The sequence below is a fragment of the Suncus etruscus genome, chromosome 7, assembly GCF_024139225.1.
Source record: "Suncus etruscus isolate mSunEtr1 chromosome 7, mSunEtr1.pri.cur, whole genome shotgun sequence".
Classification (NCBI taxonomy): domain Eukaryota; kingdom Metazoa; phylum Chordata; class Mammalia; order Eulipotyphla; family Soricidae; genus Suncus; species Suncus etruscus.
The window spans coordinates 13,111,988-13,138,197 of NC_064854.1; the positions used below are offsets into that span (position 1 = coordinate 13,111,988).

The 26,210-nt window shown below is 49.0% G+C and overlaps 1 protein-coding gene across 17 annotated transcripts in view; it reads right to left on the minus strand.

Annotated features, from left to right (window-relative positions):
* Window positions 1-26,210, minus strand: part of MBNL1 (muscleblind like splicing regulator 1) — a 92,172-nt gene that overhangs the window by 23,144 nt on the left and 42,818 nt on the right. For 11 of the 17 annotated variants that reach the window (XR_007497516.1, XM_049776247.1, XM_049776248.1 and 8 more), the window contains one exon: window positions 4,033-4,215. Coding sequence is in view for 16 of the 17 variants with exons in the window: in XM_049776247.1 (XP_049632204.1) it covers window positions 4,033-4,215 (183 nt within the window). In the remaining variant the exon portion in view is untranslated. The remainder of the gene's footprint in view (window positions 1-4,032; window positions 4,216-26,210) is intronic. The other 6 variants (XM_049776263.1, XM_049776259.1, XM_049776257.1 and 3 more) reach the window with 1 other exon arrangement.

A 26,210-nucleotide genomic window follows, 5' to 3' on the forward strand; every position in this document is an offset into this window, starting at 1 on the left:
AATCAGTGCTCTTTATAAAGAGCAGGGCAATGGATGAACTCAGGTCATATTCCTCAAACCCAGAAATATAGCTGCCTCTGGAAAAAATGAGCGTAGCCTGGAAAGCTAGAAGATATGGATGACACAGAGCTGGCTCCTGAGACCTAGTAACCGCTGTCCTGGGTGAGACAGGCCACCTAAAGACTGTGCCACACTGCCCATCAACCTTTGGGGTGACAGAGATCGTAGATGTCTCTTCTGGAACCCCTGTGGTTCTATGGCCCTAATCCCTATGGATAGGCACCGGCCATAGGTAAGCAGAAGGAACCTTTGCTGACCCACTGCTTCCCATACAGAAACGGAAGTCCAGTCCCCCCAGGAGGCACAGAACTGCCGGGAGCCAGCACAGATGCTTCCAACAGAAACACAGAAGACAGTCCAAGACTGCTGCACTACCAAATGGAAAAGGAAGCACTATTATGGTTTTGTTGTGTTTAGGAGATCAATTTTGTATTTTGTCAGAAGTAGTTTTTAGGATAGAAATTTACTTCTCATGATTAATACATGCCAATATGTGTAAACTACTCCTGGGGAACAAGCCCGGAGACATGTCCCAGCCACCAGGGGCTATTATATTATCACTGTTCTTCCCCTCCACACCTCAATCTAGGCACCTGGACTATTCCCTTGAACCCCAACCCATGCTAGGAACTCATTTCCTGCAGCTGGCAGAAGCAAGCACTTCCCCTACACAACTTTGCTCTCACGTTAATGGCTTTGCAAACTATTTTGCCTTGCCACTGAAACCAGCAAATGCATTATATATTTTCTAAAAATAGACGTCAGGAAGCAAAACAGATTGAAGGTTATTTCCTTTCTTGACCCACTCATTTCATCCACTTCTCTAATATGTGTTGTGTGTCTGAAAGGACACTTTCTTTTGTTTTCCTTCTGTTCTGCAGTATTTGAATAAAAACTTTCTGAGTTCCAGTAAGAAGCTGTAACCCTTGCAGTAAGGCAGTGAGTATTCCAGACCCCTGACTCATTTGAAAATGGTTCAGATGGAGGCTGGAGTGATAGCATAATGGTAGGGAGTTTGCCTTGTATCCAGACGACCCAGGATGAACCTGGGTTCAATCCCTGGCATCCCATATGGTCCTAAGCCTGCCAGGGGCAATTTCTGAACACAGAGCCAGGATTAACTCCTGAGCACTGCCAGGTGTGGCTCCCACCCCCCCCCCCCAAACGTACAGATGGCCAGAGAGACAGCACAGTGGGGTAAGGCACTTGTCCTGCACTCTGCTGGGCCACATTCAATCCCCAGAACCACATATGGTTCCCCAAGCCATGCTAGACAGTGATCCCTGACTGACTGGATAGCTAAGATTAAGCTCTAAACACTGCAGGGTGTGGTCCAACATTCAAATAAAAATAAAAGCAATGAATGGGAACCTTGTTGGTCTTGCCAACAAGGGTTATAATCTTCAGTCTAATGAAGGAAATACAGATAAAAAACAATACTTAACTGACAGCACCGGGGCTGGCACACAGAGCAAATCAATGTTTCTCGAATTAACCCTTGTGTGCATTGATTGTGTGAGAATGAGAAACTCTCACATTCTCTGTAAATCTGGAATACCTCTGAGGGTGGGTGAGCCCAAGTTTGCCTTTGTGAAAGTGGTGTGTGAGGCAGAACCAGTCTCCGCGAGCCCCAACATGTCAGGCCACAGCGTCTTCTAAGGAGCCAGCCCAGGGCCATCATAGTTGTTCATCACCCCACTTTCTCCTCATCCACTGAACTAACGCTCACTTAAACAAATAACCTCTGCTGGGACCATAGGCCCGTCTCTCATTCTGGGGCAGCAGGACCCTAAGTAATATTGAGCCACAGGTCATGGGATCTTCACTGCACTGAAGAATGTGCAAAGCTCACACAAAGATCTCTCCTCAGCTTCTTGTTGGATACACACACACACACACACACACACACACACACACACACACACACACACACACACACACACACACACACACAGGATCCCAGTGTCCTTGGAAGGAGACAAAAGGCAATATCAGAGTTTCTGGCATTATCCTAGGCACCTTGGAATCTGTCACATCAGGGAGTCTCTGATGGCACAACACCAAGGTCAAGTTCAAGTGTGGAAGCCCTTAACGGCCACCAGGTGGCGCTGCTAGGCCAGAGTTCTGCTAGCAGGTCCGCTCAGCCACAATATGTCCGGGGACCTGTGAGCTGGAGCATCTGTAGGCTCCTTCCAAGGACAGACTGAGACACAGCCAAAGTGTTGGCCTCTCTCTCTCAAGAGACACTCTGCTGTTTCAATGAACTTCTCGGCTAGGATAAGCAATGCTCACTCTTCCAAAGACATAGGTGAAAGAGAAAAAGAACTTTCTAAGAGCATCACACCATGCGCATGAACCTCCTGTGACCTTCACCAGCTCATATCTGCACCACTCCTCTCTGGCATCCCTCAGCCTGCCTTCCTTTTTCCTTACAGAGGAAACACCCCTAGACTCTGAACTTTAGAGAAAATAGCCCAATATGCTGAGAAGCTCTTGGGGTCCCGGTGACTCCATCTCCTGGAGCTTTACCTCCCCAGGTCACCTGCCAGGCAGGGCTGTATCTCATCCAGTAGGGACTGCTTTTCTGGAAAGTGGACGAGTGGCTGTTCTGGGCCTGAGATGCCCCAAGATTCAATCTTCATCACAGTCCCACAGGCAGGCAGGCAGAATCCCTCACACTTCTGACTTTCAGGGTGTCTGAGGGACTCTACAGTCAGGCAGTTATTCAGTCAAGCAGGGAAGCACACACAATGGAGAGCCTAAATCAGTCAGAAGAAACGTCTTGTATTTTCCAGTAAAAACCTCACGACACACGGTGGTAGGTTTGCTGAGGGCAGCAAATGTGTGAGTTTCAAGACCCTGAACCACAGGCTCCTGATGGACTCTGCTGGGAGGGACCGGCCTCAAAGATATGGCAGGTGGCCGGTGGAAGAGTAGGAAGATGTCAGATCTGACAGTCTGCTCAGTACATGGGAACTCGAGTCCTGCATTTCAGTGCAAGAGTCACAATAAGGGGCTTGAATGAAGCAGAAATCCTGCTGTTTGACAGCGAAATTAGCAGCCATGGCAGTAAATAGACTTCAGATGAAGTTTTAACTGAGCCCAAAATAGAACAGATCGATCGGGTTAGAATGACAGAGATCCAGAGCAACTGCATAGCAGGGAGGGCACGTGCCTTGCACATGGCCAACTTAAGTTTGATGCCCGCATCCCATACGGTCTCCTGAACCTACCAGGAGTAATTTCTGAACAGAGCCAGGAGTCAACCCTGAGCATCACCAGCTGTGCACCATCCCACTACAACCCCCATAAAAAAAAAACAAAAACAAAAACAAAACAGCAGAGATTTGCAACGTTCTTCTCTGAAACAGGAGTGCTGAGAACTTTCAATTGCCGAAAAAATAAGGAGCCCCCTCCCTACTTTCTGAGCTGACTAGAGCAAGTTCAGACCTTGAAGCATGTTAAGAGAATCTACTAGCATGCACGCGTGCACTTCAGCCCCCAAAACAGACTTTCTCGGGTACTGATGCTGCATGTCACAGTGGCACAAAGCCCTGACAAGCCCCTTCAGCCTGGCAGCGTTCTGCAGAGCTGGTTAGCGCCAGGCACCTCCAAAAGGCAGCCTCAGAGCTCAACAAAAGCAGACATCCACCACTTCCTGCCCGCAGGGCTCAGGAGAGATGGGGACACAAGTGTGAGAAAGTCCAAGGTCTGGTATAACTACACCTGTGATCTGCAGACACCTCCCAGGAAATGCTTTCAATTCAACTTTCAAAGAACAGCAAAGATTTCTTTGTGGGATGGAATTTTCTCGAAGGTGGAAATAGAAGTGCTTTCCCAAGCCAGAAACAAGAAAGACAAATGCCTGAAGCTTGGGGAGCTTGAAGCATCTGTGATGCTGTCTAACCACCACCCACTCTAAGGGGAAGGGGTCCCTTACCCATCCACCCCGAGTTACCCGCACACCCAGACCTGGGGGCTCACCACGGGCTGCAGCGGGGCCCCGGGCATCATGGCATTGGCGAGCTGCATCTGCTGGGCCAGCATTGCCATGTTCTTCTGCTGAATCAAGTTGTTGCGGCCATTGATCTCCAGCTGCGTTTTCAAGTGCGGAGGTGGGTGTAGGTATTTGCAGTTCTCCCGGGAGCAGCGGCCCTGCAAGACACAAGCAGCATAGCCGGCTGAGCACGGGTCACGGTGGCACCAACCCTGCGCAGAGGCACCGAGGGCTGCCAGGCAGCTTGGAGACTTGGGACTTCATGGCAGAGAAAAGGGTGAAAGCAGAGGCAAAAGGCTGGGTTTTCCCCACTCTGTGTCAGGGTGATAGTCAGATTTCAGTCCCATGGAGCAGACATATGCACCAGGACAGTACAGCCTGTCCCTTAGCCTCAGAGGAGACATGGCCACATGGCCCCTGTGACATTGCCCAAGGGCAGGATGAGTCCTCCAGATCTCCAGATGGCACCATTTGGGGGCAGACAAGACCACCTGCCTGCAGCCCCTGCTCCGAGCCCTGATCCAGAGACTCAGCAGAGGCCCTTCCGCGAGAATGCAGAGACCACCAAGTTAATCGCCACATCCGGGCACTATCCCTTCCAACCAGCCACAGGGCGTGGAATGCCCTGACGTGGGTTCAGGACAGGAGCCTCTGCAGGGCACAGCACAAACTTGCTCTACAGCTGTGGTTTGAGCCCCAGTGGCAGAGGGTGGCAGTACCATCCTCACGGCAAAGGGAGGAGATGTCCGAAGAGGCCAGCAGGATCCTCATCACCGTGAGGAGCAATCATGCCCGAACATATGCACAAGTATACACAATCCTGTGTGTACACATGGAAGCACACTCCTCAGGAAGGTTCCCTGAGTGTGCTTAGTCCAGGGTCTGGAGAGTTCAAAGGAGCCAGGAGAACCTTTGACCCCCAGTGGCACTGACCTCAGTCACTTCACTCCGATGCCCTCGTAACAGCCCTCCCTAGAGATAAAAGAGGTACCCCCAACCTAGCAGGGAGGGAAAGACACACGTGTGGCAATCAAAGCTCTCTGCTTCCAAAACGCAACAACCGAGTTCAAATGCCTCGAGAGAGAGAGAGAGAGAGAGACTCCATGTATCTCTGACTCTCAGGGAGATCTCTGCAGAGAAATGGCCCTAGACTGTCCAGGATAACACAGAGACAGACTCTCGAGTCCCAGGGCTCAGGTCACTCCCTCAGGGCTCGAGAGCCACATGGCTGTGTGCACAGGATTGGACTAGAAGTATAGCGCCGGTGGTAAGGGACATGGCAGACCATTTGGTGCTGAGAGACGTAGCTTCCCTGGGGCACAGTGTCCCGCTCTCCCCTGAGATGCACAGGACGGAGCAGAACAGCTCAGCAGCCCAGCCAGGTCCTGTCAGATACATACTTGCTCTTTCACAGCAAAGCTTGGCACCTGATTTGACCAAGTGCCAGAACCCATGGAGCTGAGCACTGCAGATCAAACCGTCCCAGGCCCAAGAAGAAGCTGATTACCGCGCTGACCACTGACTGCAGGGGTGTTTCTTGGCTCTGCTCTGGGGCTGGCTCACAACTCTAAGGTTCTGTGAAGTACCCAGACAAACTGGGCTTGAGTCCACACCCCCCACATCAGCCCTAGACTAGGTTTGTGACATGTAAAATGGTGGCTTGTATGTTCCACAATCCCCAGAGACAGAGAGGGATCCCCACGCCCATGTCTGGGTAGGACAAGAGACGCAGTCCGGCAGCAATTCCGACACAGGAAATAATCCACACACAGTGGGGAAGGAGTAGGAGGCCAGAAACTCATACTGCAAGCTGTTCGCCCACAAGCCAGTCACTCCCCCACGTGGAACCAAGAATCAAGATGGTAGCTTCTCCTCCAGGCCTCCAAAGCAGCCTTTATTGGGAAAAACAAAGCCCATACCCAGGGGAGGGGAAAATCCAGATGAAGACGCAATGGGGAAACGTCTTTTTTAACATGTAAGCCAAAGGAACCAATCAAGAGACACTAATTAGAAGGCACTATGAGGACCAATCCAAAGGCAACAGTGACACCAACAGAGACAGGTCCCTCAGCAGGGCACCTGTGTGTGAGAAGGAAGGAAAAAGCCAATGAAGAACAGCTCCAGGCTGAGCCACTTTTCCATGACAACTGCACCCTTCAGTTAAAGCAAGTCTCAATGCCCTTCGACCTCAAAAGCCTCCTCACTCAAAAGTGACCAGGGCTACCACTGGTCACTGCACAGAGCCATCAGGCCCATCAGTCAAGTCATCGCATTTCCAATGACAGACACTTTCTCTTGTGCCTCGGAAATGTATGCAAAATTAGGATAAGAGAGAACAAATACATACACTTCTGAGCCTCAAAATAAGGCCTGGCACAGTTCTAAGTGCTTTGGCCCAATACAGGAAGGATTCTAAAGTCATGGACAGCAAAAGCACACACGCAACATCCAATAACATATATCTGATATGTGTAGTGAAAACTACACCACAGAACCAAAAAAAAAAAACCACCCTGGAAGAAATGTGGCAGTTCTGAGCTAAGAAAATGATTTTCTGGGGCTGGAGCGGTGGCGCAGGGCATAAGGTGTCTGCCTTGCACTCGCTAGCTTAGGATAGACTGCGGTTTGATCCCCCGGTGTCCCATATGTTCCCCCCAAGCCAGGAGTGATTTCTGAGCACAGAGCCAGGAGTAGCCCCTGAGCATCACTGGGTGTGGCCCAAAGACCAAAAAAGAAAAGAAAAAGAAAATGATTTCCTGAACAGTCACTTAAGTATGGGAAGAGAGTTGGGAATGGCTCAAGAAGACCAGGGTGCTGGCTTTGCACATGACCAACCTAGATTTGATCATTGACACCACACAGGGACCTTCAAGCCCTACCAGTATTCGTCCCTGAGCAAAAACAAACAAACAAAATCAAACAGCAGATATCTCAGGGAGCAACTAGAAGAAAGCACAATTGCACACTCGTGCTTGAGGCCTGATTTCCCTTCAGACCCCTGACTTGGCTGGGCTGAAGGGCCAACAACCGACACCCACATCTGAACTGCTGAGACTCAGATATGGCCCAGGGCATGGCTGACCACCCTGACCCTCCTTATCCGAGTCTTCAGTCTCTGCAGTTGTGGTTCCACAAATCTGCCCTTCCATGTCCGAGGCCACAATGCAGCAGTTCAGTCCTGTCTCCGGGATAGTCCTGTCCTCACACAGGGAGGCATCATGCCACAGCTCAGGGGTGTGTGCGACCAGAGTGCAGGTGTGCTGGCTGCTCTCTGAGTCCCCGTGTCCCCCACAGGCCTATGAGGTTGTTGCCTCTTCTGGCTGTTGAGAGGGACTAGCCAGGTCCCACCTCACAGAACATTCTGGTCCTCCGAGGGTGAGTCCTGGGCACGGACACGCGCAGTGACATTTACCGGCTCCCAAAATACCCGCTGACCCCACTTGCAGAGCCAAATGCTTCATGTTCACAAGTCTGTGAGTCACCGGGCACCAGAGCCAGGCGGACAGGCCTACAGGAGGAATACCCTTCATGTGGGATAGGCCTGCTCCATTCTGGGTGCTCCCTCTACTGTCCATCTTGGGAGGTCCCCATTTCTGTCCATAGAGAGGGGCCATGGGGAGGAGGACATGTCGGAGGCACCTGGGTGAAGTTGGAGAAGAGTGTCCGGTCCTGACTATGACCTCTTCCCTCTGCTCTGCCTCTCAGGGACACTCTAAGCTTGGGCTTGGCCCTGAGCAGTCCAATGTCCAGGATGCGCCTGACTTGAACAGCTCCCTTGGAGAGGCTGCTTGTGTCCATCATTCCTCACCAATGGGTACTCACCAGCCTGGGTCCCGGAGATGTGTGTCCAGGGAATGTGTGTGAACATGGAAGCAGTGGCTCGCGGATTCCTATAAATCACCCTGACTCTACATGTGGCCAGGAGACACAGGGAACTGACCAGGAGGTAGCTGAGTCAGTCCAGGGGTCGGACCCAGGTTCAATAGAGATGCAAAATGAGACACTTGTCGTATATCACTCATGCACATGTCCCCTGCCCCTTCTGCATAGTTTCTGAAAGCAGCTTTCTTTTTCTTTTGTTTTTTTTCTTGGTTTTGGACCCACCTGGTGGTGCTCAGAAGTTATTCCTGGATCTGTGCTCAGAAATCACTCCTGGCAGGCTCGGGGGACCATATAGGATGCTAGGGATCAAACCCGGGTCTGTCCGGGGTTGGCTGCATGCAAGGCACACACTTTACCGCTGTGTTATCACTCTGGCCTCGGAAAGCATCTTTCTCTCACAAAATCACTCACTGTCCCTCCTCCCCATACCTTCTGGTCCACTGCAAAGGGTCCCCCAAGCAGTGCCAGGAGTGAAGCCTGAACACAAAGCATCCAACATGGCCCACCCCAGCTTGATCAATAAGCACCACTTGGAGTAGGAGGAAGCAGGTGGGCCTGACAGCCCTGGAAGCTGCAAAGCTAAGGGCCTACCTCAAGGAATATTGGGGTCCAGTCTCAGTATTGCGAACCACGGTGCCAAACACGAAAGTGTTTAAAAGTGGGGGAATCACAAACTTCTGAGGTCTCCAGAGACCATTTCTGCAGGCTATTCTGAGAGACATCGAATCGCTCTGCCCAGTAAACTGCACTCACAAGCTTGTCCTGTCCGGCCCGACCCCTGAAGTGAAGAGCTGCCTTCTTCACCCCTCTCTCCTGTGGGAAGAAAACTCACTTCCCTCCAACATGGTGAGTGGGTGGCACGCTCAGAGCCCCCAAGTCATGCCCCTACCCCACAATGACGCTCATGGCCTTGCTGTGAACCAGGCCCAACGCTGCGCCTGCATCTCCTCAAATACTCAGCCTGTCCCCATCCTGCCCAGTTCAGAGCACCAACATGAGTGGGTGAGGGTCCGGTGCCAGTAGAAAATGAAGGCATCATGGAGATGTGTCTCCATCTCTTCTCATTCTGCTCACGAACATATTGGAGTGAGGCATGCACAAACACCAATACACAATCCAAGGGAAGGCGGGTGGGAATCCACCTGGAGACAGAGGGTGAGGGAGCAGGGCATCTGACAATCATCCAGGACACATACATTGGCTCCCTATTGTGGCTCTGAACATGTGTCCTGCTGGCCCGTGGCCTGGGATGCTTTCTGTATGTGGAGTTATGTTTAATCAGGAAGCCAGCCAAACCTTTCTATCCTTTCTATCAAGACAAAACTGAAAATATTCAAGCTGTCCACTGGAATTCTCCCTCGATTTAGCTCGTTTAGCTCATTTCTTTGGGGGTTCTGAGGCCACACCAGGGGACTACTCTGGGCTCCATATGGGGGTCCCATCCTGTAATTCTTGGGGCTGTGCCAATAAAAAAAAAGCCCCAGAAACTTTTTCCTAAGAAAACTGTACGCTTCTCGGGGGAATGTCTTCATGTTTATGTCCTAGCAAGTAGCATGCACACTGTTTCCTCCTGCCTGCATCATAGGACCTCAGTTCTGGTGGGGCTGCCTATGTCTGCCCCCAATTCTGAGACATATGGGAACTGTCTGCACAGGGTCTGGGTGTGACTGAGCTCAGAGTCCCTTCTCAAGGTGGCCTCATGATGATCCCTTCCTTTAGACGTCACAAACATGCCCGTTGTTAAGCCGCACTATAGGACAACAGCATGGGAGGGTCACTCCATAGGAGATCAGGCAAGCGTTTCTGTGGAGCCACCTGGGTGTTCTCCCATCCCCTGCCTCTCCTCCCAGCTCTGTCTAGTGTTAGTTCCAAAGCCCTGGCAGAAGGACCACTTGCCATTCAAAACAGCAACTACACATATCTAACTGGGAAGTAGCTGATAAGCAACTTCATGATCGCAAGGCTCTCCCTTTGTAATACCAAACAAAGCAGTTCAATAAGGCTCAAAGCCATGAGCGCACACAAGCCATGACTCACAACTACGAAGGACCCCAATTAAGACAGCCTCGTCCTCATGGGCTCCAGAGCCTATCTCCAGGATTCCAGGATGAGGCTGAAACACAGTGCCATAGGCCCCGGCCCACCAGCTGCCAACTAGCCCTGCACTCCTTTCCTTCTATCTCCTTTTCTCCTTGGCCCGTGCGTGCGTGCGTGCGTGCGTGCGTGTGTGTGTGTGTGTGTGTGTGTGTGTGTGTGGTGAGTCCTTTGAAAGGAGCACCTGGCCCATCTGGTTTGATTCCTTCTTTTTTTTTTTTTTTTTTTTTTTTAATTATTTTTGGGCCATACCTGGTGGTGCAGAAATCAGTCCTGGCAGGCTCGGGGGACTATATGGGATGCAGGAAATCAAACCCAGGTCCTTCCTGAGTCGCTTCCTGAGTCGGCCACATGCAATGCAAATGCCCTATCACTGTGCTATTTCTCTGGCCCCTCCTGATTCCTTTCTCCCAACTAAGGCACCTGCCCTGCACATTCGGGACCATCAGTGCCATGACAGCAAATGCTGGGTGGGCTCTTGGGTGCTGGCTTCTGTGACACTGTCCATCACAACTTTGACACTGTGACCCATCACAGGAAACTTTGGGGGTAGACATGCTGAGTGAGGAGCAGAGAGGGAAAGCGCCTTGCCTTAGGACCTAGGATATAAAATGGTTGAGGGAGCATGAGACAAACCCTCATACCCAGGAATCTGGAAGTCACATTCATCTAGGCTAAGAGGGACAAGCAGTGGCATATGGCACTTAAAATATTCCTGTCTGTGTCTTCAAGGCCTTCCATGCCAACTTGCAAAGATACTCTTGGGGGCTTGCCAGGAAGGAGTAGCAGCCCCCACGAATCTCCCTACACCCTAGCTGAGACCGGAGTCCCAGTTAGATAAAAACCCAAACAAATGTGACTGTGACAGAGTCGCATGAAACACTAAACATAAACAAAGTCACAACAATAAACATTGTGGAGAGTCCATGTTCCAGAACTGGGCAAGATCCCTCAGAGCCATCTGGAAAGGCCTGGAGAAGACACTGCCTCCTACCAGGAAGTCAAATGCAAATATAAGGCTAACACAGGCCAACCCACAGCCACCACGCACACAGCTCCTTACCCACCGGGATCCAGCTGGGAAACCAAGAGAGAACATCCAGAGACAGGGAGCAGAGGGTGGCCACAACACACCTGGACCATACTCTGGAAGTGGCAGATTTCCCAGCCAGCAGACTGATACATGCTCAAGAGGACAGTCATGGACAGGACCATCTCCTGGAAAGGACTAAAAAGTCTCATGGACACACAGTCTCAGGGATAGGACAGAAAAGTCTCATGTATTTGTAAGGAAAGGAAACTGTTATGGACAGGACAGTCTCATGGACAAAGTGGACAGCTATGTGTACAGACAGGACAGCAGTGTGCGTTCAGTTATACATTCCCTCTGCACATCTCTGTGGAGTGCTCAGGGGTGTGTGTGGAGACTAGTGCTGACCCCTCATATGCTGGACTAGGACTGTTTGAGCAGAGTGTCAGCGTTGCTCTGTCATCCTGACACTGTGTCATCAACTTCACAGATTTATTTGGGCAACACCAATGTCCATCTGAATAGAACTAAAATGATGAAACAGAGTTTCTGGAGTGTTTCTCTCAGACTACTCAACTACCAGCTGAAACCTTTCAAAGAGGAAATATTTCATAGGGAAAAGTGAAGGTGGCAATTATGAGGTTCCCTACACATTCCAGATCTCATGGAAGAGGGCATTAGAGAAGCTAAAAAAGATGTAGGAGACACACAGGAGGGAATTCTAAGCAGGCAGCTGCATGACATCTACAGCAGGAATGGGGACCCTCCTCCCTAGACACACCTGGGATCAGTCTCTGCGCCTCTCAGCTATTCCAACAGCCATCTGCAGAAAAGCTTAACACAGCAAAGGGCATTGAGTCGCTGGAACAGGCAAGCTCCAGCCCACAGAACCCTTGCAGGCATGAAACCACAGATCAAGCTTCTCCAGATCTGAACCTCAGAAAAAGAGAGAGAGCACATCCAACAGCAAAGAAAGTCTTCAAGTCCAGCTTAGATCTCACCACACATGTGAGGAGATGGAAGACATCTGAGTGTAAGAGTGTAAAGCTTAGCAAGTAATAAAAACTCTCCATTTTCTACACATTCTGTCACTGACTTTAAAAGTATTTCCCAGGGGCCAGTAGAAAAATTTGAATGACTGGAGTGTCTTGCCTACCAGGAGCAGGTTTCAATCCCTGGATGCCCCCACATCCCTATCGAGTCCCCAAGACATACCCAGATGACTTCTGAAATGTAATCACTTCCATTTTTCAAATTGTGTTTAAAGCCATTCGTTGATAAATATGCCCATTTGTTCCAAAGCATCAGTTCTGAGCTCAGAGTGCATTCAATTAAGATAACATAAACTTCTCCCACAAACCCAACAGTTTGTATCCAAACTTGTATTTTCTGAGTAAAAAAGGGAAATAAGTGTCTCAAACATTGCGTCTCAAATGTTTTAGTAATCAGATAGGTCTTACTATATTATATAACAGTATTAGCCTGTTGTAAAGAATTCCTATTAAGGACAGAGAAATACAATGAGAAGCAAGTACTACACCTCCATTATTATAATTATTATTTATTTTTGTGACTTCATTACTGGGATACAGTAAATATTTGGATGCTAATTCCACAGTAATCAGTGTGTTTATCTTGGCTGAATAATCATATGCAGACTGTGGTGGATTCTCAGTTTCCATGGCATTAATCCCTGCACGTCTCTGAGAAAAGCAGTGACAGGAATATCGCAAGATCCTTGAAGCGGAATCAACCCCACAGCTTACATCTAGAGCTTCAACTCCTCAAGTCAAACCTAACACAGAGTTTGGCAATAAAACTAAACTCTCACACCAGACAAGGAAGCAGGAAGCTACAGGGGAAGTGAGGAGGAAGGAGCCAGGAAATCTAGGCCTCCAAAGGTCCCCTTGCTATATATTCACGTGATTCCAAACTTTCCTTTGCAAAGAGTATTTTCAATATGATTAACTGCCCCACAAATCTTCATCTGCATAGAATACCTTCCATCTGATTGGTTCACAAACCTTTATTTGCACTGGATGTACCCAATTGGATAGCTGAAATATTAAGGGGTGGGGACATATAAGCTGAATGGTTGAGCTGAGTTAGTGGGGCTGTCTTTGGTGGGAGAGGAGGTACTTGGTAACTGCTTGATCTATAAGGAACAATCACATTCTGGCCAGTTTTTACCATCCACAAGAGGCTGAAGTTGGTCAGATCTGCAGCAACAATTACAAGTGAACTCAGCTTCTGGGGAAAACTCACTTCAATTTTCCCACCCCAAGAAGACAAGGCTGTCAGGATGAAGGCAGGACCCAAGACTCCGTGGGGTTCTGACCTCCCTCTGTGCCCCAGCCCCATATCCTGGACAGATATCTCCTTGTGTGCAGTTTTCATCCAGATCATTCCACAAATAACCTTTCAGTGTCTCCTGATGTTGCTACCTGGGATTCAAGTTGGTCCAAGCAGATGATGGGCAGGACAATGGGGTAGGCAAGAGACCAGGGGGACACTCAGAACTGGGCTGGACAGTCTCAGTGCCACCACAGATGAGGACTACTAGTTTTTTAGCTCACATAGTCTCTGGCCTGCTCTGCCTGGGCCCTTGCAGAAAACATAAACCTTCTCCCTTCATCTAACCCCCTGCCTTACAGAAATAAATAAATAAATAAATAAATAAATAAATAAATAAATAAATAAATAATAAAAGCCAGACCAAAACAATCAGGTCTGTGGCTACAGTTGAAAACACTAGTCCATTCTCTTCACAGAACAAATGACTGGACATAGCAGGTTTGTAATGAGAGCCGGCTTTGTGAATTTATGGCGAGCAAGAAGCTTTAATGCTTCTGAAGATAACCCAGTGTGCCTCGTTCAGATCATTCTTAATGGCAAAAGGTGCCTATTAAGCACTTACCATGTGAGACACGAGGCGGCACTCAGGATCCCATTTCAGGCACAGGAGCCACCCCAGCCTCACATAAAAGCTGGAACAAACACCAGCACAATAAATAGCCTGCCAACTCTGCTCCTGCGTGTGGCTAGAAAATCTTCATTTAAAACGCTATGAACGATATATAAGCAGGGAGCTTTGCACTTCTTCCCCTGAATCACTCGGTATGACAATCAATGTGAACCAAGTCTAATGCATTTGTCCCTCAAAAAGGAGGTCGCTCGACCCTCAGTAACACAACAGATGTGCTCATAGCAAATGACAGTCAGTGTCTCAGTGCTGCAGGCTTCCTTGACCATTGGAGAAGTGCAAAGGGGATGGTATCTGCAGAAAAGATCTTCATTCACTGTCCAAAATACACAGCATTAGTGAGCATTTAGTCTGAGTCCCATTCCTGCTTGTCTTCAGGTCAAATATACCAAAGCCTGAGTGTTTTAAAGGTCAGTGCTTTCCCAATCTACCTTCCCAGAATAAGCAGAAATAAGCCTTTATTGATTCCCACATGCACTGCTTAAAAGTAAGTGAAGCATCCCAGCCGATTGCAGCTACATTTTTCCAAGAACCAGCATTCACCTAAGAAGGGACCTACCAGCTTCTCAGAAGTGGAGGTCACCACTTTACCTCCACAGAGCTCAGCAAGCTGACCCCGGTAACAACAGGAATAAAATAAGGATTGGCATGGAATAAAATCAAGTGTTATAAAAACCAACTGAAGGATGCTTACTTTCTGGTGAAACTGCAATTTGAAATTACAATTGGGTGTTCGGGGCACACCCAGGGTGCTCAGGGGTTACTCACAACTCTGCACTCAGGGATCAATCCTGGTAGAATTCAGGGAACCATAGAGGATGCTCAGAATCGAACCCACGTAGGCCATATGCAAAGCAAATGTTCTCTGTGTTGTACTATTTGTCTGGCAAATTACAACTTGCAATCAGGGATGAATTCACCTCCTAAAACTAAATTCAAGGTTGTAAAATTGTTCCCCAACAATCAAATAGCCACCAACCCGCCAGGGAGTGCAGGGTTCAAAGCCTGAAAACAGTATTTACATGCTGCTGGCATGCCAGAAAGAGGCCTTCACTAGTGTATTTTGCAGTTAATAACTGTAGAGAATTGTAGCTGAAATAAAACTGAGGATGGAAGAGCACAGGTCAAGCTACCAGTGCATAAGACAATGAAGCCTCAGGGAGGAGATTTGTCTTACGCCTGGCAGGAGCAGTCTCACCTGTGACCTGACACAGGCTGCTATTGTCAAGAGTGCCTTAGTGTCTTTAAGAACAGTTTCTCCCCTCTCTCTCAATGGAGGGAAGGCTGGAGGAACAGACAGATGGGTGATAGACAGATCAGAGATGGATGGTGGATGGATGGTAGATGGGTATTGGATGAATGGATGTTGGGTAAATGTTGGATGCCAAGTACATGGTGGGTGGATGATAGATGATAGATGGACAGATGATGGATGGTAGATGGAGAATGGACATTGGATTGAAGAATTGTGGATGGCTGATGGGTGATTGATGGCTGATGAATGATGGATGGCAGATGGATGGTTGGTGGATAGATGAGAGAAGGCAGATGAGAGATGATTGATAGATGATGAAAAGTAGATGGATGGTGGGTTGGGTGGGATAATGGATAGATAGGTATATGGATGATGGCAGGATAGATGGAAGTATGGAGAGGGATATAGATGATAGTGATTAACATATGTATCTGTATGTATAGCTTCACTTTTAAGTTAACAGAATTATGTCAGAAAAGAAATCCCTTGAATTAATATTAGAATTTCATGATGGGGGATGGGACTACAAACTTCCCACTTCTAAAAGTAAGTGGACATGCTGGTGATTAAAATAATGAGCTACTTTGCTGATCTCGTAATTACTGTATTAATAATTCACAACTTGTCTTAAGACAAAGTAGAATGAAGCAAAGGCTTTTTTGTCCATCCTTAGGAACCAGATTTGGAAAGGAAAACCTTCACTTCAAGGAGTGCCCTACAATGCCCATCTTCAGGGACGCTGATGAAGTTAAGGATACGGGGCCAGATGGTTCCTGGTGCTCTGTTTTGTGACTCCAAGGAAATGGGTGGAGCAAGCCATCACTCACATCAATCTGCTGCTTGCAGACACCCCAGAAGCTCAGCCCTGTGAGGGCTCTGGGAGGGTTGTCTGCAGGCAAGGACAGAACCAAGCGAAACTCCAACCTGTGAACAAGGGCAGAGCCACATGGCTGGTTGCATGCTGCCACCAGCAGAGGGTACTTTTTTTTTTTAATAAAGTATGATTACAAGCATGATTGTAGTTGGGTTTCAGTCATAAACAGAACACCCCCATTCACCAGTGCAACATTCCCACACCAATCCCCCCCCACCCTGCCTGTAACAGAAGGTGCTCTTAAGGAGGGTCTCCACAACCCCACAGACGGGGCACCACCTGCCATATCAGCCCCATCCCCAACTGCAAAATCCACATCATCAGCTGCCATGTCACCCACATCACAAGCTGCCATATTACCAGCTGCCACATCACCCATGGACTCTGTAACTGTGTCACAGCCATTGTCATCCACCTCTGTATCATGGCCATCAGCTTTTCCTCACTGTGGCACCTGTTCTCATTGTAGCTCACTCACTGTGTCAGCAGAGGTTTCAGCCACCACTTCTGAATATGGAACAGGGACCAGAGACAAGGTGCTCTGTGGGCACTGAGGGGCATGCAGGAGGGCCCCATCCTCTGCCCCTAGCAGTGCCCAGGTGACCATACTAAGAGCCACACTGCAGGGTGTGGCTCTAAAAGCAATTAATGCAAATGAAATTGCACAGGCACAGTTGGGTTTCATCTCCCCCCAAAAGTGCTATAAAGTTTTCTTTCTTTGGGGGAGGAAGGGGAGAGCTTGGCCACACCCCGCAATTCTCAAAACTTACTCCTGGCAATGTTCAAAATGGACCTGGGCTCAGCCACATGCAAGGCCAATGCTTACCCCATTCTCTGTCTCTGTCTCTGTCTCTGTCTGTCTCTGTCTCTGTCTGTCTCTCTCTCTCTGTCTCTCTCTCCCCCTCGTTCATTATCTGTATACTCAGGGTACAGTGAGGGCTGGAACTCTCCAGAACAGTGTAGGCTGGCTTCAACCCTGTTGTGCACAGTCACATGGCCTGGGGACACAGGCCCATGGTCTTGTACCCTGATTGGATGGGACCCAGGGCCAGATTGGGCAACCAGGAATGTGTCCCACTACCCTTGCCAGGCACCAAGAGCTGAGAAAGCTGCCAGTGTGTGAATAGACACAAGTGTTCAGAGAGCCATGCTCAGATCACAACATGCCAATTATCAGTGGCACCCGCCATGCCACATAGGCACCATCACTCTGGGGCACTTCAAACAGAAAGACAATTATGGCCAAGTGGGTGAGGAGTAGCTGTCATCATACATAGGAACCTGTGTAAAGGACACAGGTAAAACTTGCATCAAAAGGGGAGACATGTGTTGATGGTAGAGGCCTTTGGATTGGTCCTCATATTGCCTTCGAATTGATGTCTCAATTGGTTCCTTTGGTCGTCCTATTAAAGATGTTTCCCCATTGCCTCCTCATTTAGCTTCTTCCTGCCCTATTGGGGGGTGAGCTTTGTTTATCCCAATAAGGGCTACTCAGCTGGCCTTGAGGGACGGCTGCCATTTTGGCGTGTGGTTCCATGTAGTTGAGGTTAGTTTTCTGGCCTGCTATACCTTCCCAACTATGTGTGGATTATTTCTTGCATTGGAGTTGCTGCCAAGTCTGCATTTCTAGTCTTACCCAAATAGGGGGCATGGGAATCCCTGTCCTTCACTGGGGATTTTGGAATGCACAAACCATTACTCAACAATGTGTCAGCTCACCCAGCCCACCACCCCATGCTCAGTGATAGCAGGAAAAATCATGTGAGAAATGGTGGAACAATAGGGCAAGAAGGAGCAGAAGACACATCTGCTGTGCATGTGGCCAGCCCAGGATCCATTCCCGGCATCCTGGAGGGTCCTGTGAGTCCCAGCAGGAGTCAGCCCTGAGCAATACCAGGTATGATCCAAAAATGAAAAAGGAAGTCAGAAATTCAGGGTTCTTCTCGCACACATGGGGCCATGCAATGTTTGCTGAATTCCTCCACACATGGGCTGGCCTGTGGGTTGGAGACTGGCCAGCTCAGGCCTGTCTGACCAGCAGCACAGTGGGCTGGGATACAAGAGGGGCAAAGGAAAAAGGTGGTGGTGGACAGAGGCAGCTGGATGGGCAACATCTGCAGTCCTCCTATAGTGGGGTATTCCTGACCCTCTGGACTGAGCAGCCCCTCCACTATGCCCCTGAGCTGACTCCTGTTGCACAAGTCAAGGCTCTTTGATGTGGTCCAGGTCCCCATCCCTGCATACTGTTTTGGCCACTGCCACAGTGAGATGCATGAGCTCAGCACCAGCCCTATGATGGGAATGAGTCCAGGACCAACAGATTCCAGCACCACAGAGGAGGCCGGAAAGGAGGTTTTGGAAGGCCTGGAACTCCCCAACCTGCTGAGAGTCCTGTGTGTTTGCTTCTAAAAACATGGAGACTGCATGCATATCTATCATGGGCATTTTGGGTTCCTCTGGAAAGTCTCCCTCAGCGGCCCATGCAGACAGGGACACCTAGGTAAACATTGCAGCTGAACTGGGGCACACCAGGGCTGAGAAAGAAACTGGCCTGTACTACTTCAGAAGCTGAGAAGGAAAGTGACCTTCACCAGCTCGCAAGGCCCCCCACCCTATCCAGGAGCAAGTCTGTCCCAAACAATCAAGAGGTGGTGACATTCAAGTAGATACGGCTCAGCACTTTGCCAACCTGCATCTTCACCATAACCGTGCCCTGGCTGGTGAGAGTTGCTGGCTCCATGCAAGATGGTCTGGTCAGTCCCAGGACACCTGCAGAATAGGGTCCCCCCCCAGGGGGTGTGGGGGGCACCGCTAAAGCTCTTGTCAATAGTACTCAAATGTTCCCCTACCAAAACACAGCACCAAAGGTAAAATTCTCCAGAATCATGCTCTTATTCTCAGTGATTAATTCTCACTGGGTAACCCCACAGGAAGTTCTGCAGCAAGAAAGGAAGTGCATGAAGTCATTGAGGGCTTGGTATAACCAGTATTCACTACAGCAGTGATGCCTTCATGGGCCATATCACAGCAGCACTTGCCACAGCCATGACCAGGACTTGGTCCTCTTCCTCCACACCCTCCTGATCCTTGTTCTCTTCCCTCAGAAACTGTGGGGTGAAATGAGACCAGAAACAACCAGTGGCTCTTTAAAAACCAAATAGCCCATGTGGCCAGCTCTGAGTGGGAGCCCATGATAAAAGGGCCTTGGGCTCCGGCCACATTCGGCAGTAGGATCTGAGACATCTCCCACAGGGATCTAATGTGGAAGATCTGGTGGGCAGTGACTTTGGTGGAACCCGCTGTGTCACTGTGGGGACAGCAGCATGGCTGGGGTCTGCTGCACAGAGCAGCTCTGAGATACTCGTTCTGCCATGGACTAGAGGGATGGAAGTACTGAACCGCACCTGTATCTCATTCCACCCAGATTAATCCTCTCCACTCTCACTAGATACATATTTTTGACAGGCGCAAAATAAAAGCTGGAAGAAAAGTATAATTCTGCAGCCCGCCAGCAGCAGGAAAGTGTTTCCTCGCATGGTAACACCTTCCACATGAGCCTGAAATACACATCTGGCCACAGCATCTAGGCGGCCCAATGCAGGAAGCTTGCAGAGCAAGCGGAAAGTGTTCTTCCTTTAACAACAATAATAAAAGAAACAACAAAAATCAATGAAAATGGGGCTAGCAGATGGGCCGACCCGTGCAGACACCACAACAACTTACGAACACCCCTGGGTGTGAACACAGACTGAAGCATATTTTCAGAAGCATATGCATGAATGACCCTGGACCAAAGGAAATTCCCAAATGCTCTATGAATATGGAGCAGTATAGTCCCCACCACAACACCTGACGTTCAGATCCCACTAGGCACTGTCCCAGGAGTGACGGAGGATTCTTATGTCTCCAGGGAATCACATATGGTTCTGTGAATGTTATCTAGGGGGTCAGACGGGGGCTTCTCATTCTGCCTCTCCTCCACTTTCCCCTTATTCACACTCATTTTCTCAGCTGTCTGGAGAAAATGTCTTTCTGTGTTGACAAAGTAATGTCTCTAAAATACTTCCCCCTTGGGCGATCAAGTCCCTGCAATCTGGTACCTCTGTCCCCTTCCCTACTGGAAAGTGTGTGTGAAGCTGTGAGAATCACAATCATTGTCATGTTGCTGAGTAACATTTCAGAACGATCTGACATTATTTTGCAGTCATGGCCTCAGCAGTGTTGGGAGGCCGAAGAGTCAGGGCTGAATCTGGGGCTCGTGCTTGCTGGTGATCCCAGGTACGGTCACTGATGTTGGGTGCCCTGTGAGCAGACTCGGGCCAATACTGAGTCTTCACTCGCTCACACTGACACACCATTCACACCTACCACAAGGGTCCTTCCATTGAGGGGCTGTTCCAGCATGTTCTCTGAGATTTCATTGTGTCAGAGGTGATGTGGGGAGTATAGCACAGGTAGACATGCAGAGGACAGGTGTGGCTTGCACAGCCATTGTACTGAGACCTTCCAGATAGACCCTTGCCATGGCCCGCTCTGAAGGTGTTTACGCAGACATGGACTCTTGGTGTTGAAATTCCATAGAGAAAGGAGGAGGCTCTGGGGAGGACAGGGAGGGTCAGGGCTGTCTGTTCAGCTAAGGGGGCCTTTCTCTGGGGATCTGCTGAGTCCATGATGGGGATACTAAGGCTTCTACCTATACTCTGTACCCCATGCATGGACATGTATGTGCTGCTCAGGTGAGTACATGTGTGTGCTCACAGGTGCTATGTGTGTACAGAGCAGGGCAACAGTACTGGAAATGGACTGATGGACCTGGCTTTCTGCAAACCAATCAAGGTCCCTGTGGTGGCCTTTTAACCTTTACATGGGTGCATGTTTTTCACAGATTGTGCAGCTACTTGGTGAAATAGGGTGTTTGCTCCTAGCTGCTCTGCTGTGACGAAGGCACAGAGCACCAGAACTTGTCAGGCATTGGCTGCATCTGCTCCCAGCAACCGGACTCTGGCCCCAGAGTCCAACCCTCTGCTCTTCTCATGGGCTAGATAATCCAGTAATGCCATCATGAGAATACAGAAAGCAGAAAGCAGAGACTTAGTGCTGAGAAGCTGAGTCCTATCAACGTGGCCTCCTTCAGGAATCCCGCTAAGCCCCACAGCACCTGCCTGTCCTAGTTTGCAGTTAGATCCATGTGAACTACTGATAGATCTGCATTGATGGGGGGGCACAGAGCAGAGCCAGTCTGCAGATGTGCTTCTCCTCTGACAGCTGGCACCAAGACGGCCTCCCTGGCCAGAGGCAGCGTTGTAACGGTATGAAAAGAAATGGCCATGGGTTCTATTGCTTGCTTCCCTCATTCAATGCAACGCCATTTGACAAGTTTGCAAATGATCTGAAGCACGTGATTCCCAAAGTTGCTAAATGACACTGCCAGCAGCTTCTGCTCTGCCCATTTCCCTGGTAGAGCATAGTGGATGCCCATCCCAATGACAGGCACCGGGCCTGCCCATTACTCCTGCTAAAGACCCTTCCAGGTCTGGTCTTGGGTCTGATGACCACCTCAGGGCATGAGCCCATGGCAGGTGACAGGTAGAGAGATAGAACACTGATGATGACACAGGTATGTAGGGCACTGGGAGTGGTAACCCAACTTTACTGACCCTGGGACAGACTGTAGATGTCCTCATTGATGAGGCCCCTCTCTGGGGGAAACCCCCTTATGCAGGAGATACCTGGGCTCTGTCTAGGCTAGTCCAATGGCTGGTGCTGCTCTGCCTCAAGCAGCCACAAGTGAAAAGTCAAAACTCGTGGATAATGCCTGCTTGGTCAGGACGCATCTCCCACCCCACACCCCATTGTGAGACCCCAGACAAGGCTCGTCTGCCATCTGGCCACCTGGCTGAATCCGGGTCACAGGAAAGGTCCAGGAAGGAACAATGCTCTGGCTCTGTTGGACCCAGTGTCATGAGAACACACACTGGACTGAGTGGACATTATCCCTGCTGGCCTAGAGGCAGTTCTGGTCTGTATGCTGGCTGCTGAGTGACCAGCAAGGACAGCACTGCAGAACTCACCTGGGGTGCCCTGGCTTCCCACTGCAAGGGGCAACAATACCCATGTGCTCTTGGGGTAAGTAGTACCATATTTTCCGGCGTATAAGACGACCCCCTAATTTTGCAGTTAAAACATAGGTTTAGGCCTATATTTGCTGTATAAGACAGAATGTTCCTGTGCTGCAACTGTACCTTCCACAGTGAGCCAATCACAACAAGCTAAAGTCCAAAGGTTATACTGTCATAGACGTCCTCTCTGACTCTGGTCAATCTGAGCAGGTTTTTGACAGTGTAGATTCGGGTCCAGAACACTGTATAATTTGCATGCATAAAAAGTCTGCTTGGATTGACTGAGTTAGAGAGGCGGTCCGAGTAGTCTGGAAGTGATTGGTGCAGGATCAAGTTGGAAAATTCGTTTTGTGGCAATATTCAGACAATTTTCATTTAGTGGCATATTGAAACATTTTTCGGAATATACTCAGTGTATAAGATGACCCCCGATTTTTGGTTGACTTTTTTTTTGTTTCAAAAGTCATCTTATATGCTGGAAAATACGATAATAGTCCTCAGGGTCAGTGGTATCTTTTAGGGTAACAGTTCTTGGGGGTCAGTGGTAGTGGTCAAAATAATAACCCTTGGGCTCAGGGGTACTTTCTGAGATAACAGTTCTGCATCTCTGGCTGAGCCATGCAAGGCCAGTGCTTGTCCTTCTGCTAGTCCCAGGTGCCCTGCTGCTCAATCACCTGCTGGCCATGACCTTGAGAAAGTCATGCCAAAGCACCCTACATCCTGGTTGTGCTCTCTACTTGCATCTTGTCAAACCTAATTAAGTCTACACAGAAACCTTGACAAGGAGCTAACATCACTGGCATTTTTTGAGAATGCAGCAGAAGGAGAGAAGGAACTAGCCAAGGTCAAAGTGAAGGAAGCAGTGGAACCCTAAAAAGACAGTGTTGCCTGGAGGGGAGGAAAGAGGTAGGGGGCTCACAGCCATCAAGGGCCCATGCAGGGCTGCAATAAGGCAGGGTGGAATGTTGCCCTGCCTTGGCCTTAGCTCCGCCTTATATGGCCCCTTAGTGCTTCCAGTGGGTTGGCCTACTTCAAATGTTGCTGGACAGATGCTCTCACTTCCCAGTGGGTCTGGCTTTGCTTTCCTCAGAGCAGAGTGAAGGATGACCAGAAGTATTTGTTCAGTGATTGTTTAGGGGTTCACTTCTGCATCAGCCACATTTGACCTCTCAGTCTCTTGACAAAAGGCTGGGCACAGCTTCTCCCCTTCAGGCTTGGAGGCTGGACACTTGTCCTTGAAGGATCGGGTCACCAACATTGACCTTTGGGTGCAGGGTGGCCCCTGCCTGTCTCCCTAGAGATAGCCTCTCTTATTGCTTAGGGAGACACAGAAGCCTCTGGCCCAGGCCTGGGTGCTGGCAAACAGCAGTGACAGTTGGGGCCTGGCTGAGGAGCTACAGAACTCCAGGCAAGAAGCACCTCTGCTTCTGCTTCCAGACTTCTGGCACTGACTTCGAGAGCTGTGGCTACTTTCCCAGCAGAGGCTCTGGGATAAAATCCAGAGTCCACACTCTGGCTCTCTCCTTGCTCCTTCTTGGTCTTGGTCTGTCTGAATATTGTGGAAGGGGGCGCCACACAGATTGTATCAAGGAGCTGGGCTGGGCCTTGGGATGTGCAGGCCAGAATTTGGGTTTAAAGACAAAATCCCAGGGGCCAAAGAGATGATACAGTGTGTAGAGTACTTGCTTTGCACCTTGCTCACCTGGGCTTTATTCCTGATAGCTGGTGTTCTCCTGAGCACCACCAGAAGTGCAAACACTGAGTAGACCAGGAATAAGCCCTGAGCACTGCTGGGTGTCCTCCCACCAAAAAATAATAAAATAATAAAAATAACTAAAGTAATAATTCCAAGTCAGACAGCTAGATGATGAGGTGACACTTACACAGACCCAATTAGGGCAGTACAAGAGCAAGAGTCTTTCCATATATCAGAAATAAAACTCGCTTTAAGCAAAGACTTTTCCAGCTGCAGAAAGAGCGACAAGACTGTTGCCTTCACAGGCCTAGGGAAGTCACCCAACAGCCCATCCATCTGCCAAGCAAGAAGTCCAGCCCTTTGCCCTCAGACTGCTTTCCCAGTGTATTTAGCACAAGCAACCATGAAAATTCCAACACCACAACACACATCAGCACAAGCAACTATGAAACTCCCAATACCCTAACACACATCAGCTTGAAAAAACATTAAACTCCCAATATCCTAACACATGTCAGCTCAAAGAACCATAAAACTCCCAATATCCTAACACATGTCAGCTTGAGGAACCATGAAACTCCCAACACCCTAACACATGTCCTTATGATAAACCATAAATCTCCCCCAATACCCTAACATATAATCAGCAAGAGGAGTCATGAATCTTTCCCAACATCGAATATACATCAGCATGAGGAACCATGAAACTCACCCAATACCCTAATATACATCAGCACAAGGAACCATCAAAACTTACCCAACACCTAACCCATGACAGCACAAAGAAATATGAAAACTCAACGAAAACCCTAACATACATCAACATAAAGATGAAACTCACCCAACACCCTAACACATCAGCCAAGAAACCATGAAAAATCACCCAACATCAATATGTGTTAATATGTAAGCAAAGGAACCATTACAATTCTTATATCTAGCACACACTAGCATGTGGAACCATAGAAACTCATAAATAACACACTCATACACACAATTATGAGAGATCAGGAAGGTCAGAGAACCCACAGATGTGTGGAAGCAAGTCTGTCTAGCCAGAAACGAAGATGACTTACCAGGAAGGCCCTGGGGTAAAGGGGTCAAGAGGTGGCTCAGAGAAGTGCCATAATTTCTTCCACCACAAGAGAACTTGAAGAGGAGAGTCTTTCCCCAGTTCCCAGTCAAGCCCTGTGTCCACTTGGTGGACAACCAGCCATTCAGTGACTCATCCACAGTGCTGACACCAGACTAATAATTCACATAATGTGACCAGCTGAGTTGCTGGGGTAGCATTTGCATACGGGCAACCCTGGGTTTCAGAATAGGTAGTCTGAGTGTTTTCAGGCTGGACAGTCTGAGGGCTTTCAGCATGGATGGTCTGAGGAATTTCTAGGGCCCTTTGGGAGAAACAGCTCAGGCAAGGCTGATTAGAATCACAGATTTAAAGTTGCTTCATGTGAGTTGTGTGACTGTGCAGCACCAGTTCTTGCCTGTGGCTGATGGGAAGGACAAGGACGGGACAATGAGACACAGAAATACACTCTGATCATCTGAACAGGTGTTGCTTTTGGAAGGTAGCAGCTAATGGACTCCATGACAATAAAACAAGAAGGAATAGCTCACGGGTTGATAGGTCACTTCATCTAAAGCCATGAGCTTGCCTTTGTCACAGAGACACTGGCAATGTCAACCCTGGGCCTAACATAAGCCATGGCATGACAGGACAGCCTAGACACAAAGCAGGTTTCATTCAGCACACTCCATCCTTGACTGGGGCCATGTCAGCTGGGGGTGAACTGTGCTCCCGAAATGAAAAGCTCTAATTACGCATTACAAATTCCTTAGTCATTTTATCCTCACGACTTCAGGCTTTAAATAAACGCAAAAGCTGGCTGAAATGAACCATGGAAGTCAGTGGGACTCGGCGTTTCCACACCAGGAAGGGAAGGTCGCCCAGTATTTGAGATAACATTTGTTTTCTGAGGTTTGGAAAACAAACATTTCCTATGCAGTTCGGCCCAGGGAGGGGGAAGAGAAAGGAGGAGAAAGAAAAGAGAGAGTGGGAAATGTGTGTGTATATGTGTGTGTGCGTATGTGGGTGTATGTATTTGTGCACATGTGAACATCTGGGTGATATGCGTGTGCCTATGTGTGCTTGTTTGTGCCTGCATGCGTTTGCATTAATCCATATATCTATGTAAGTCTGCATGGTTACACTGT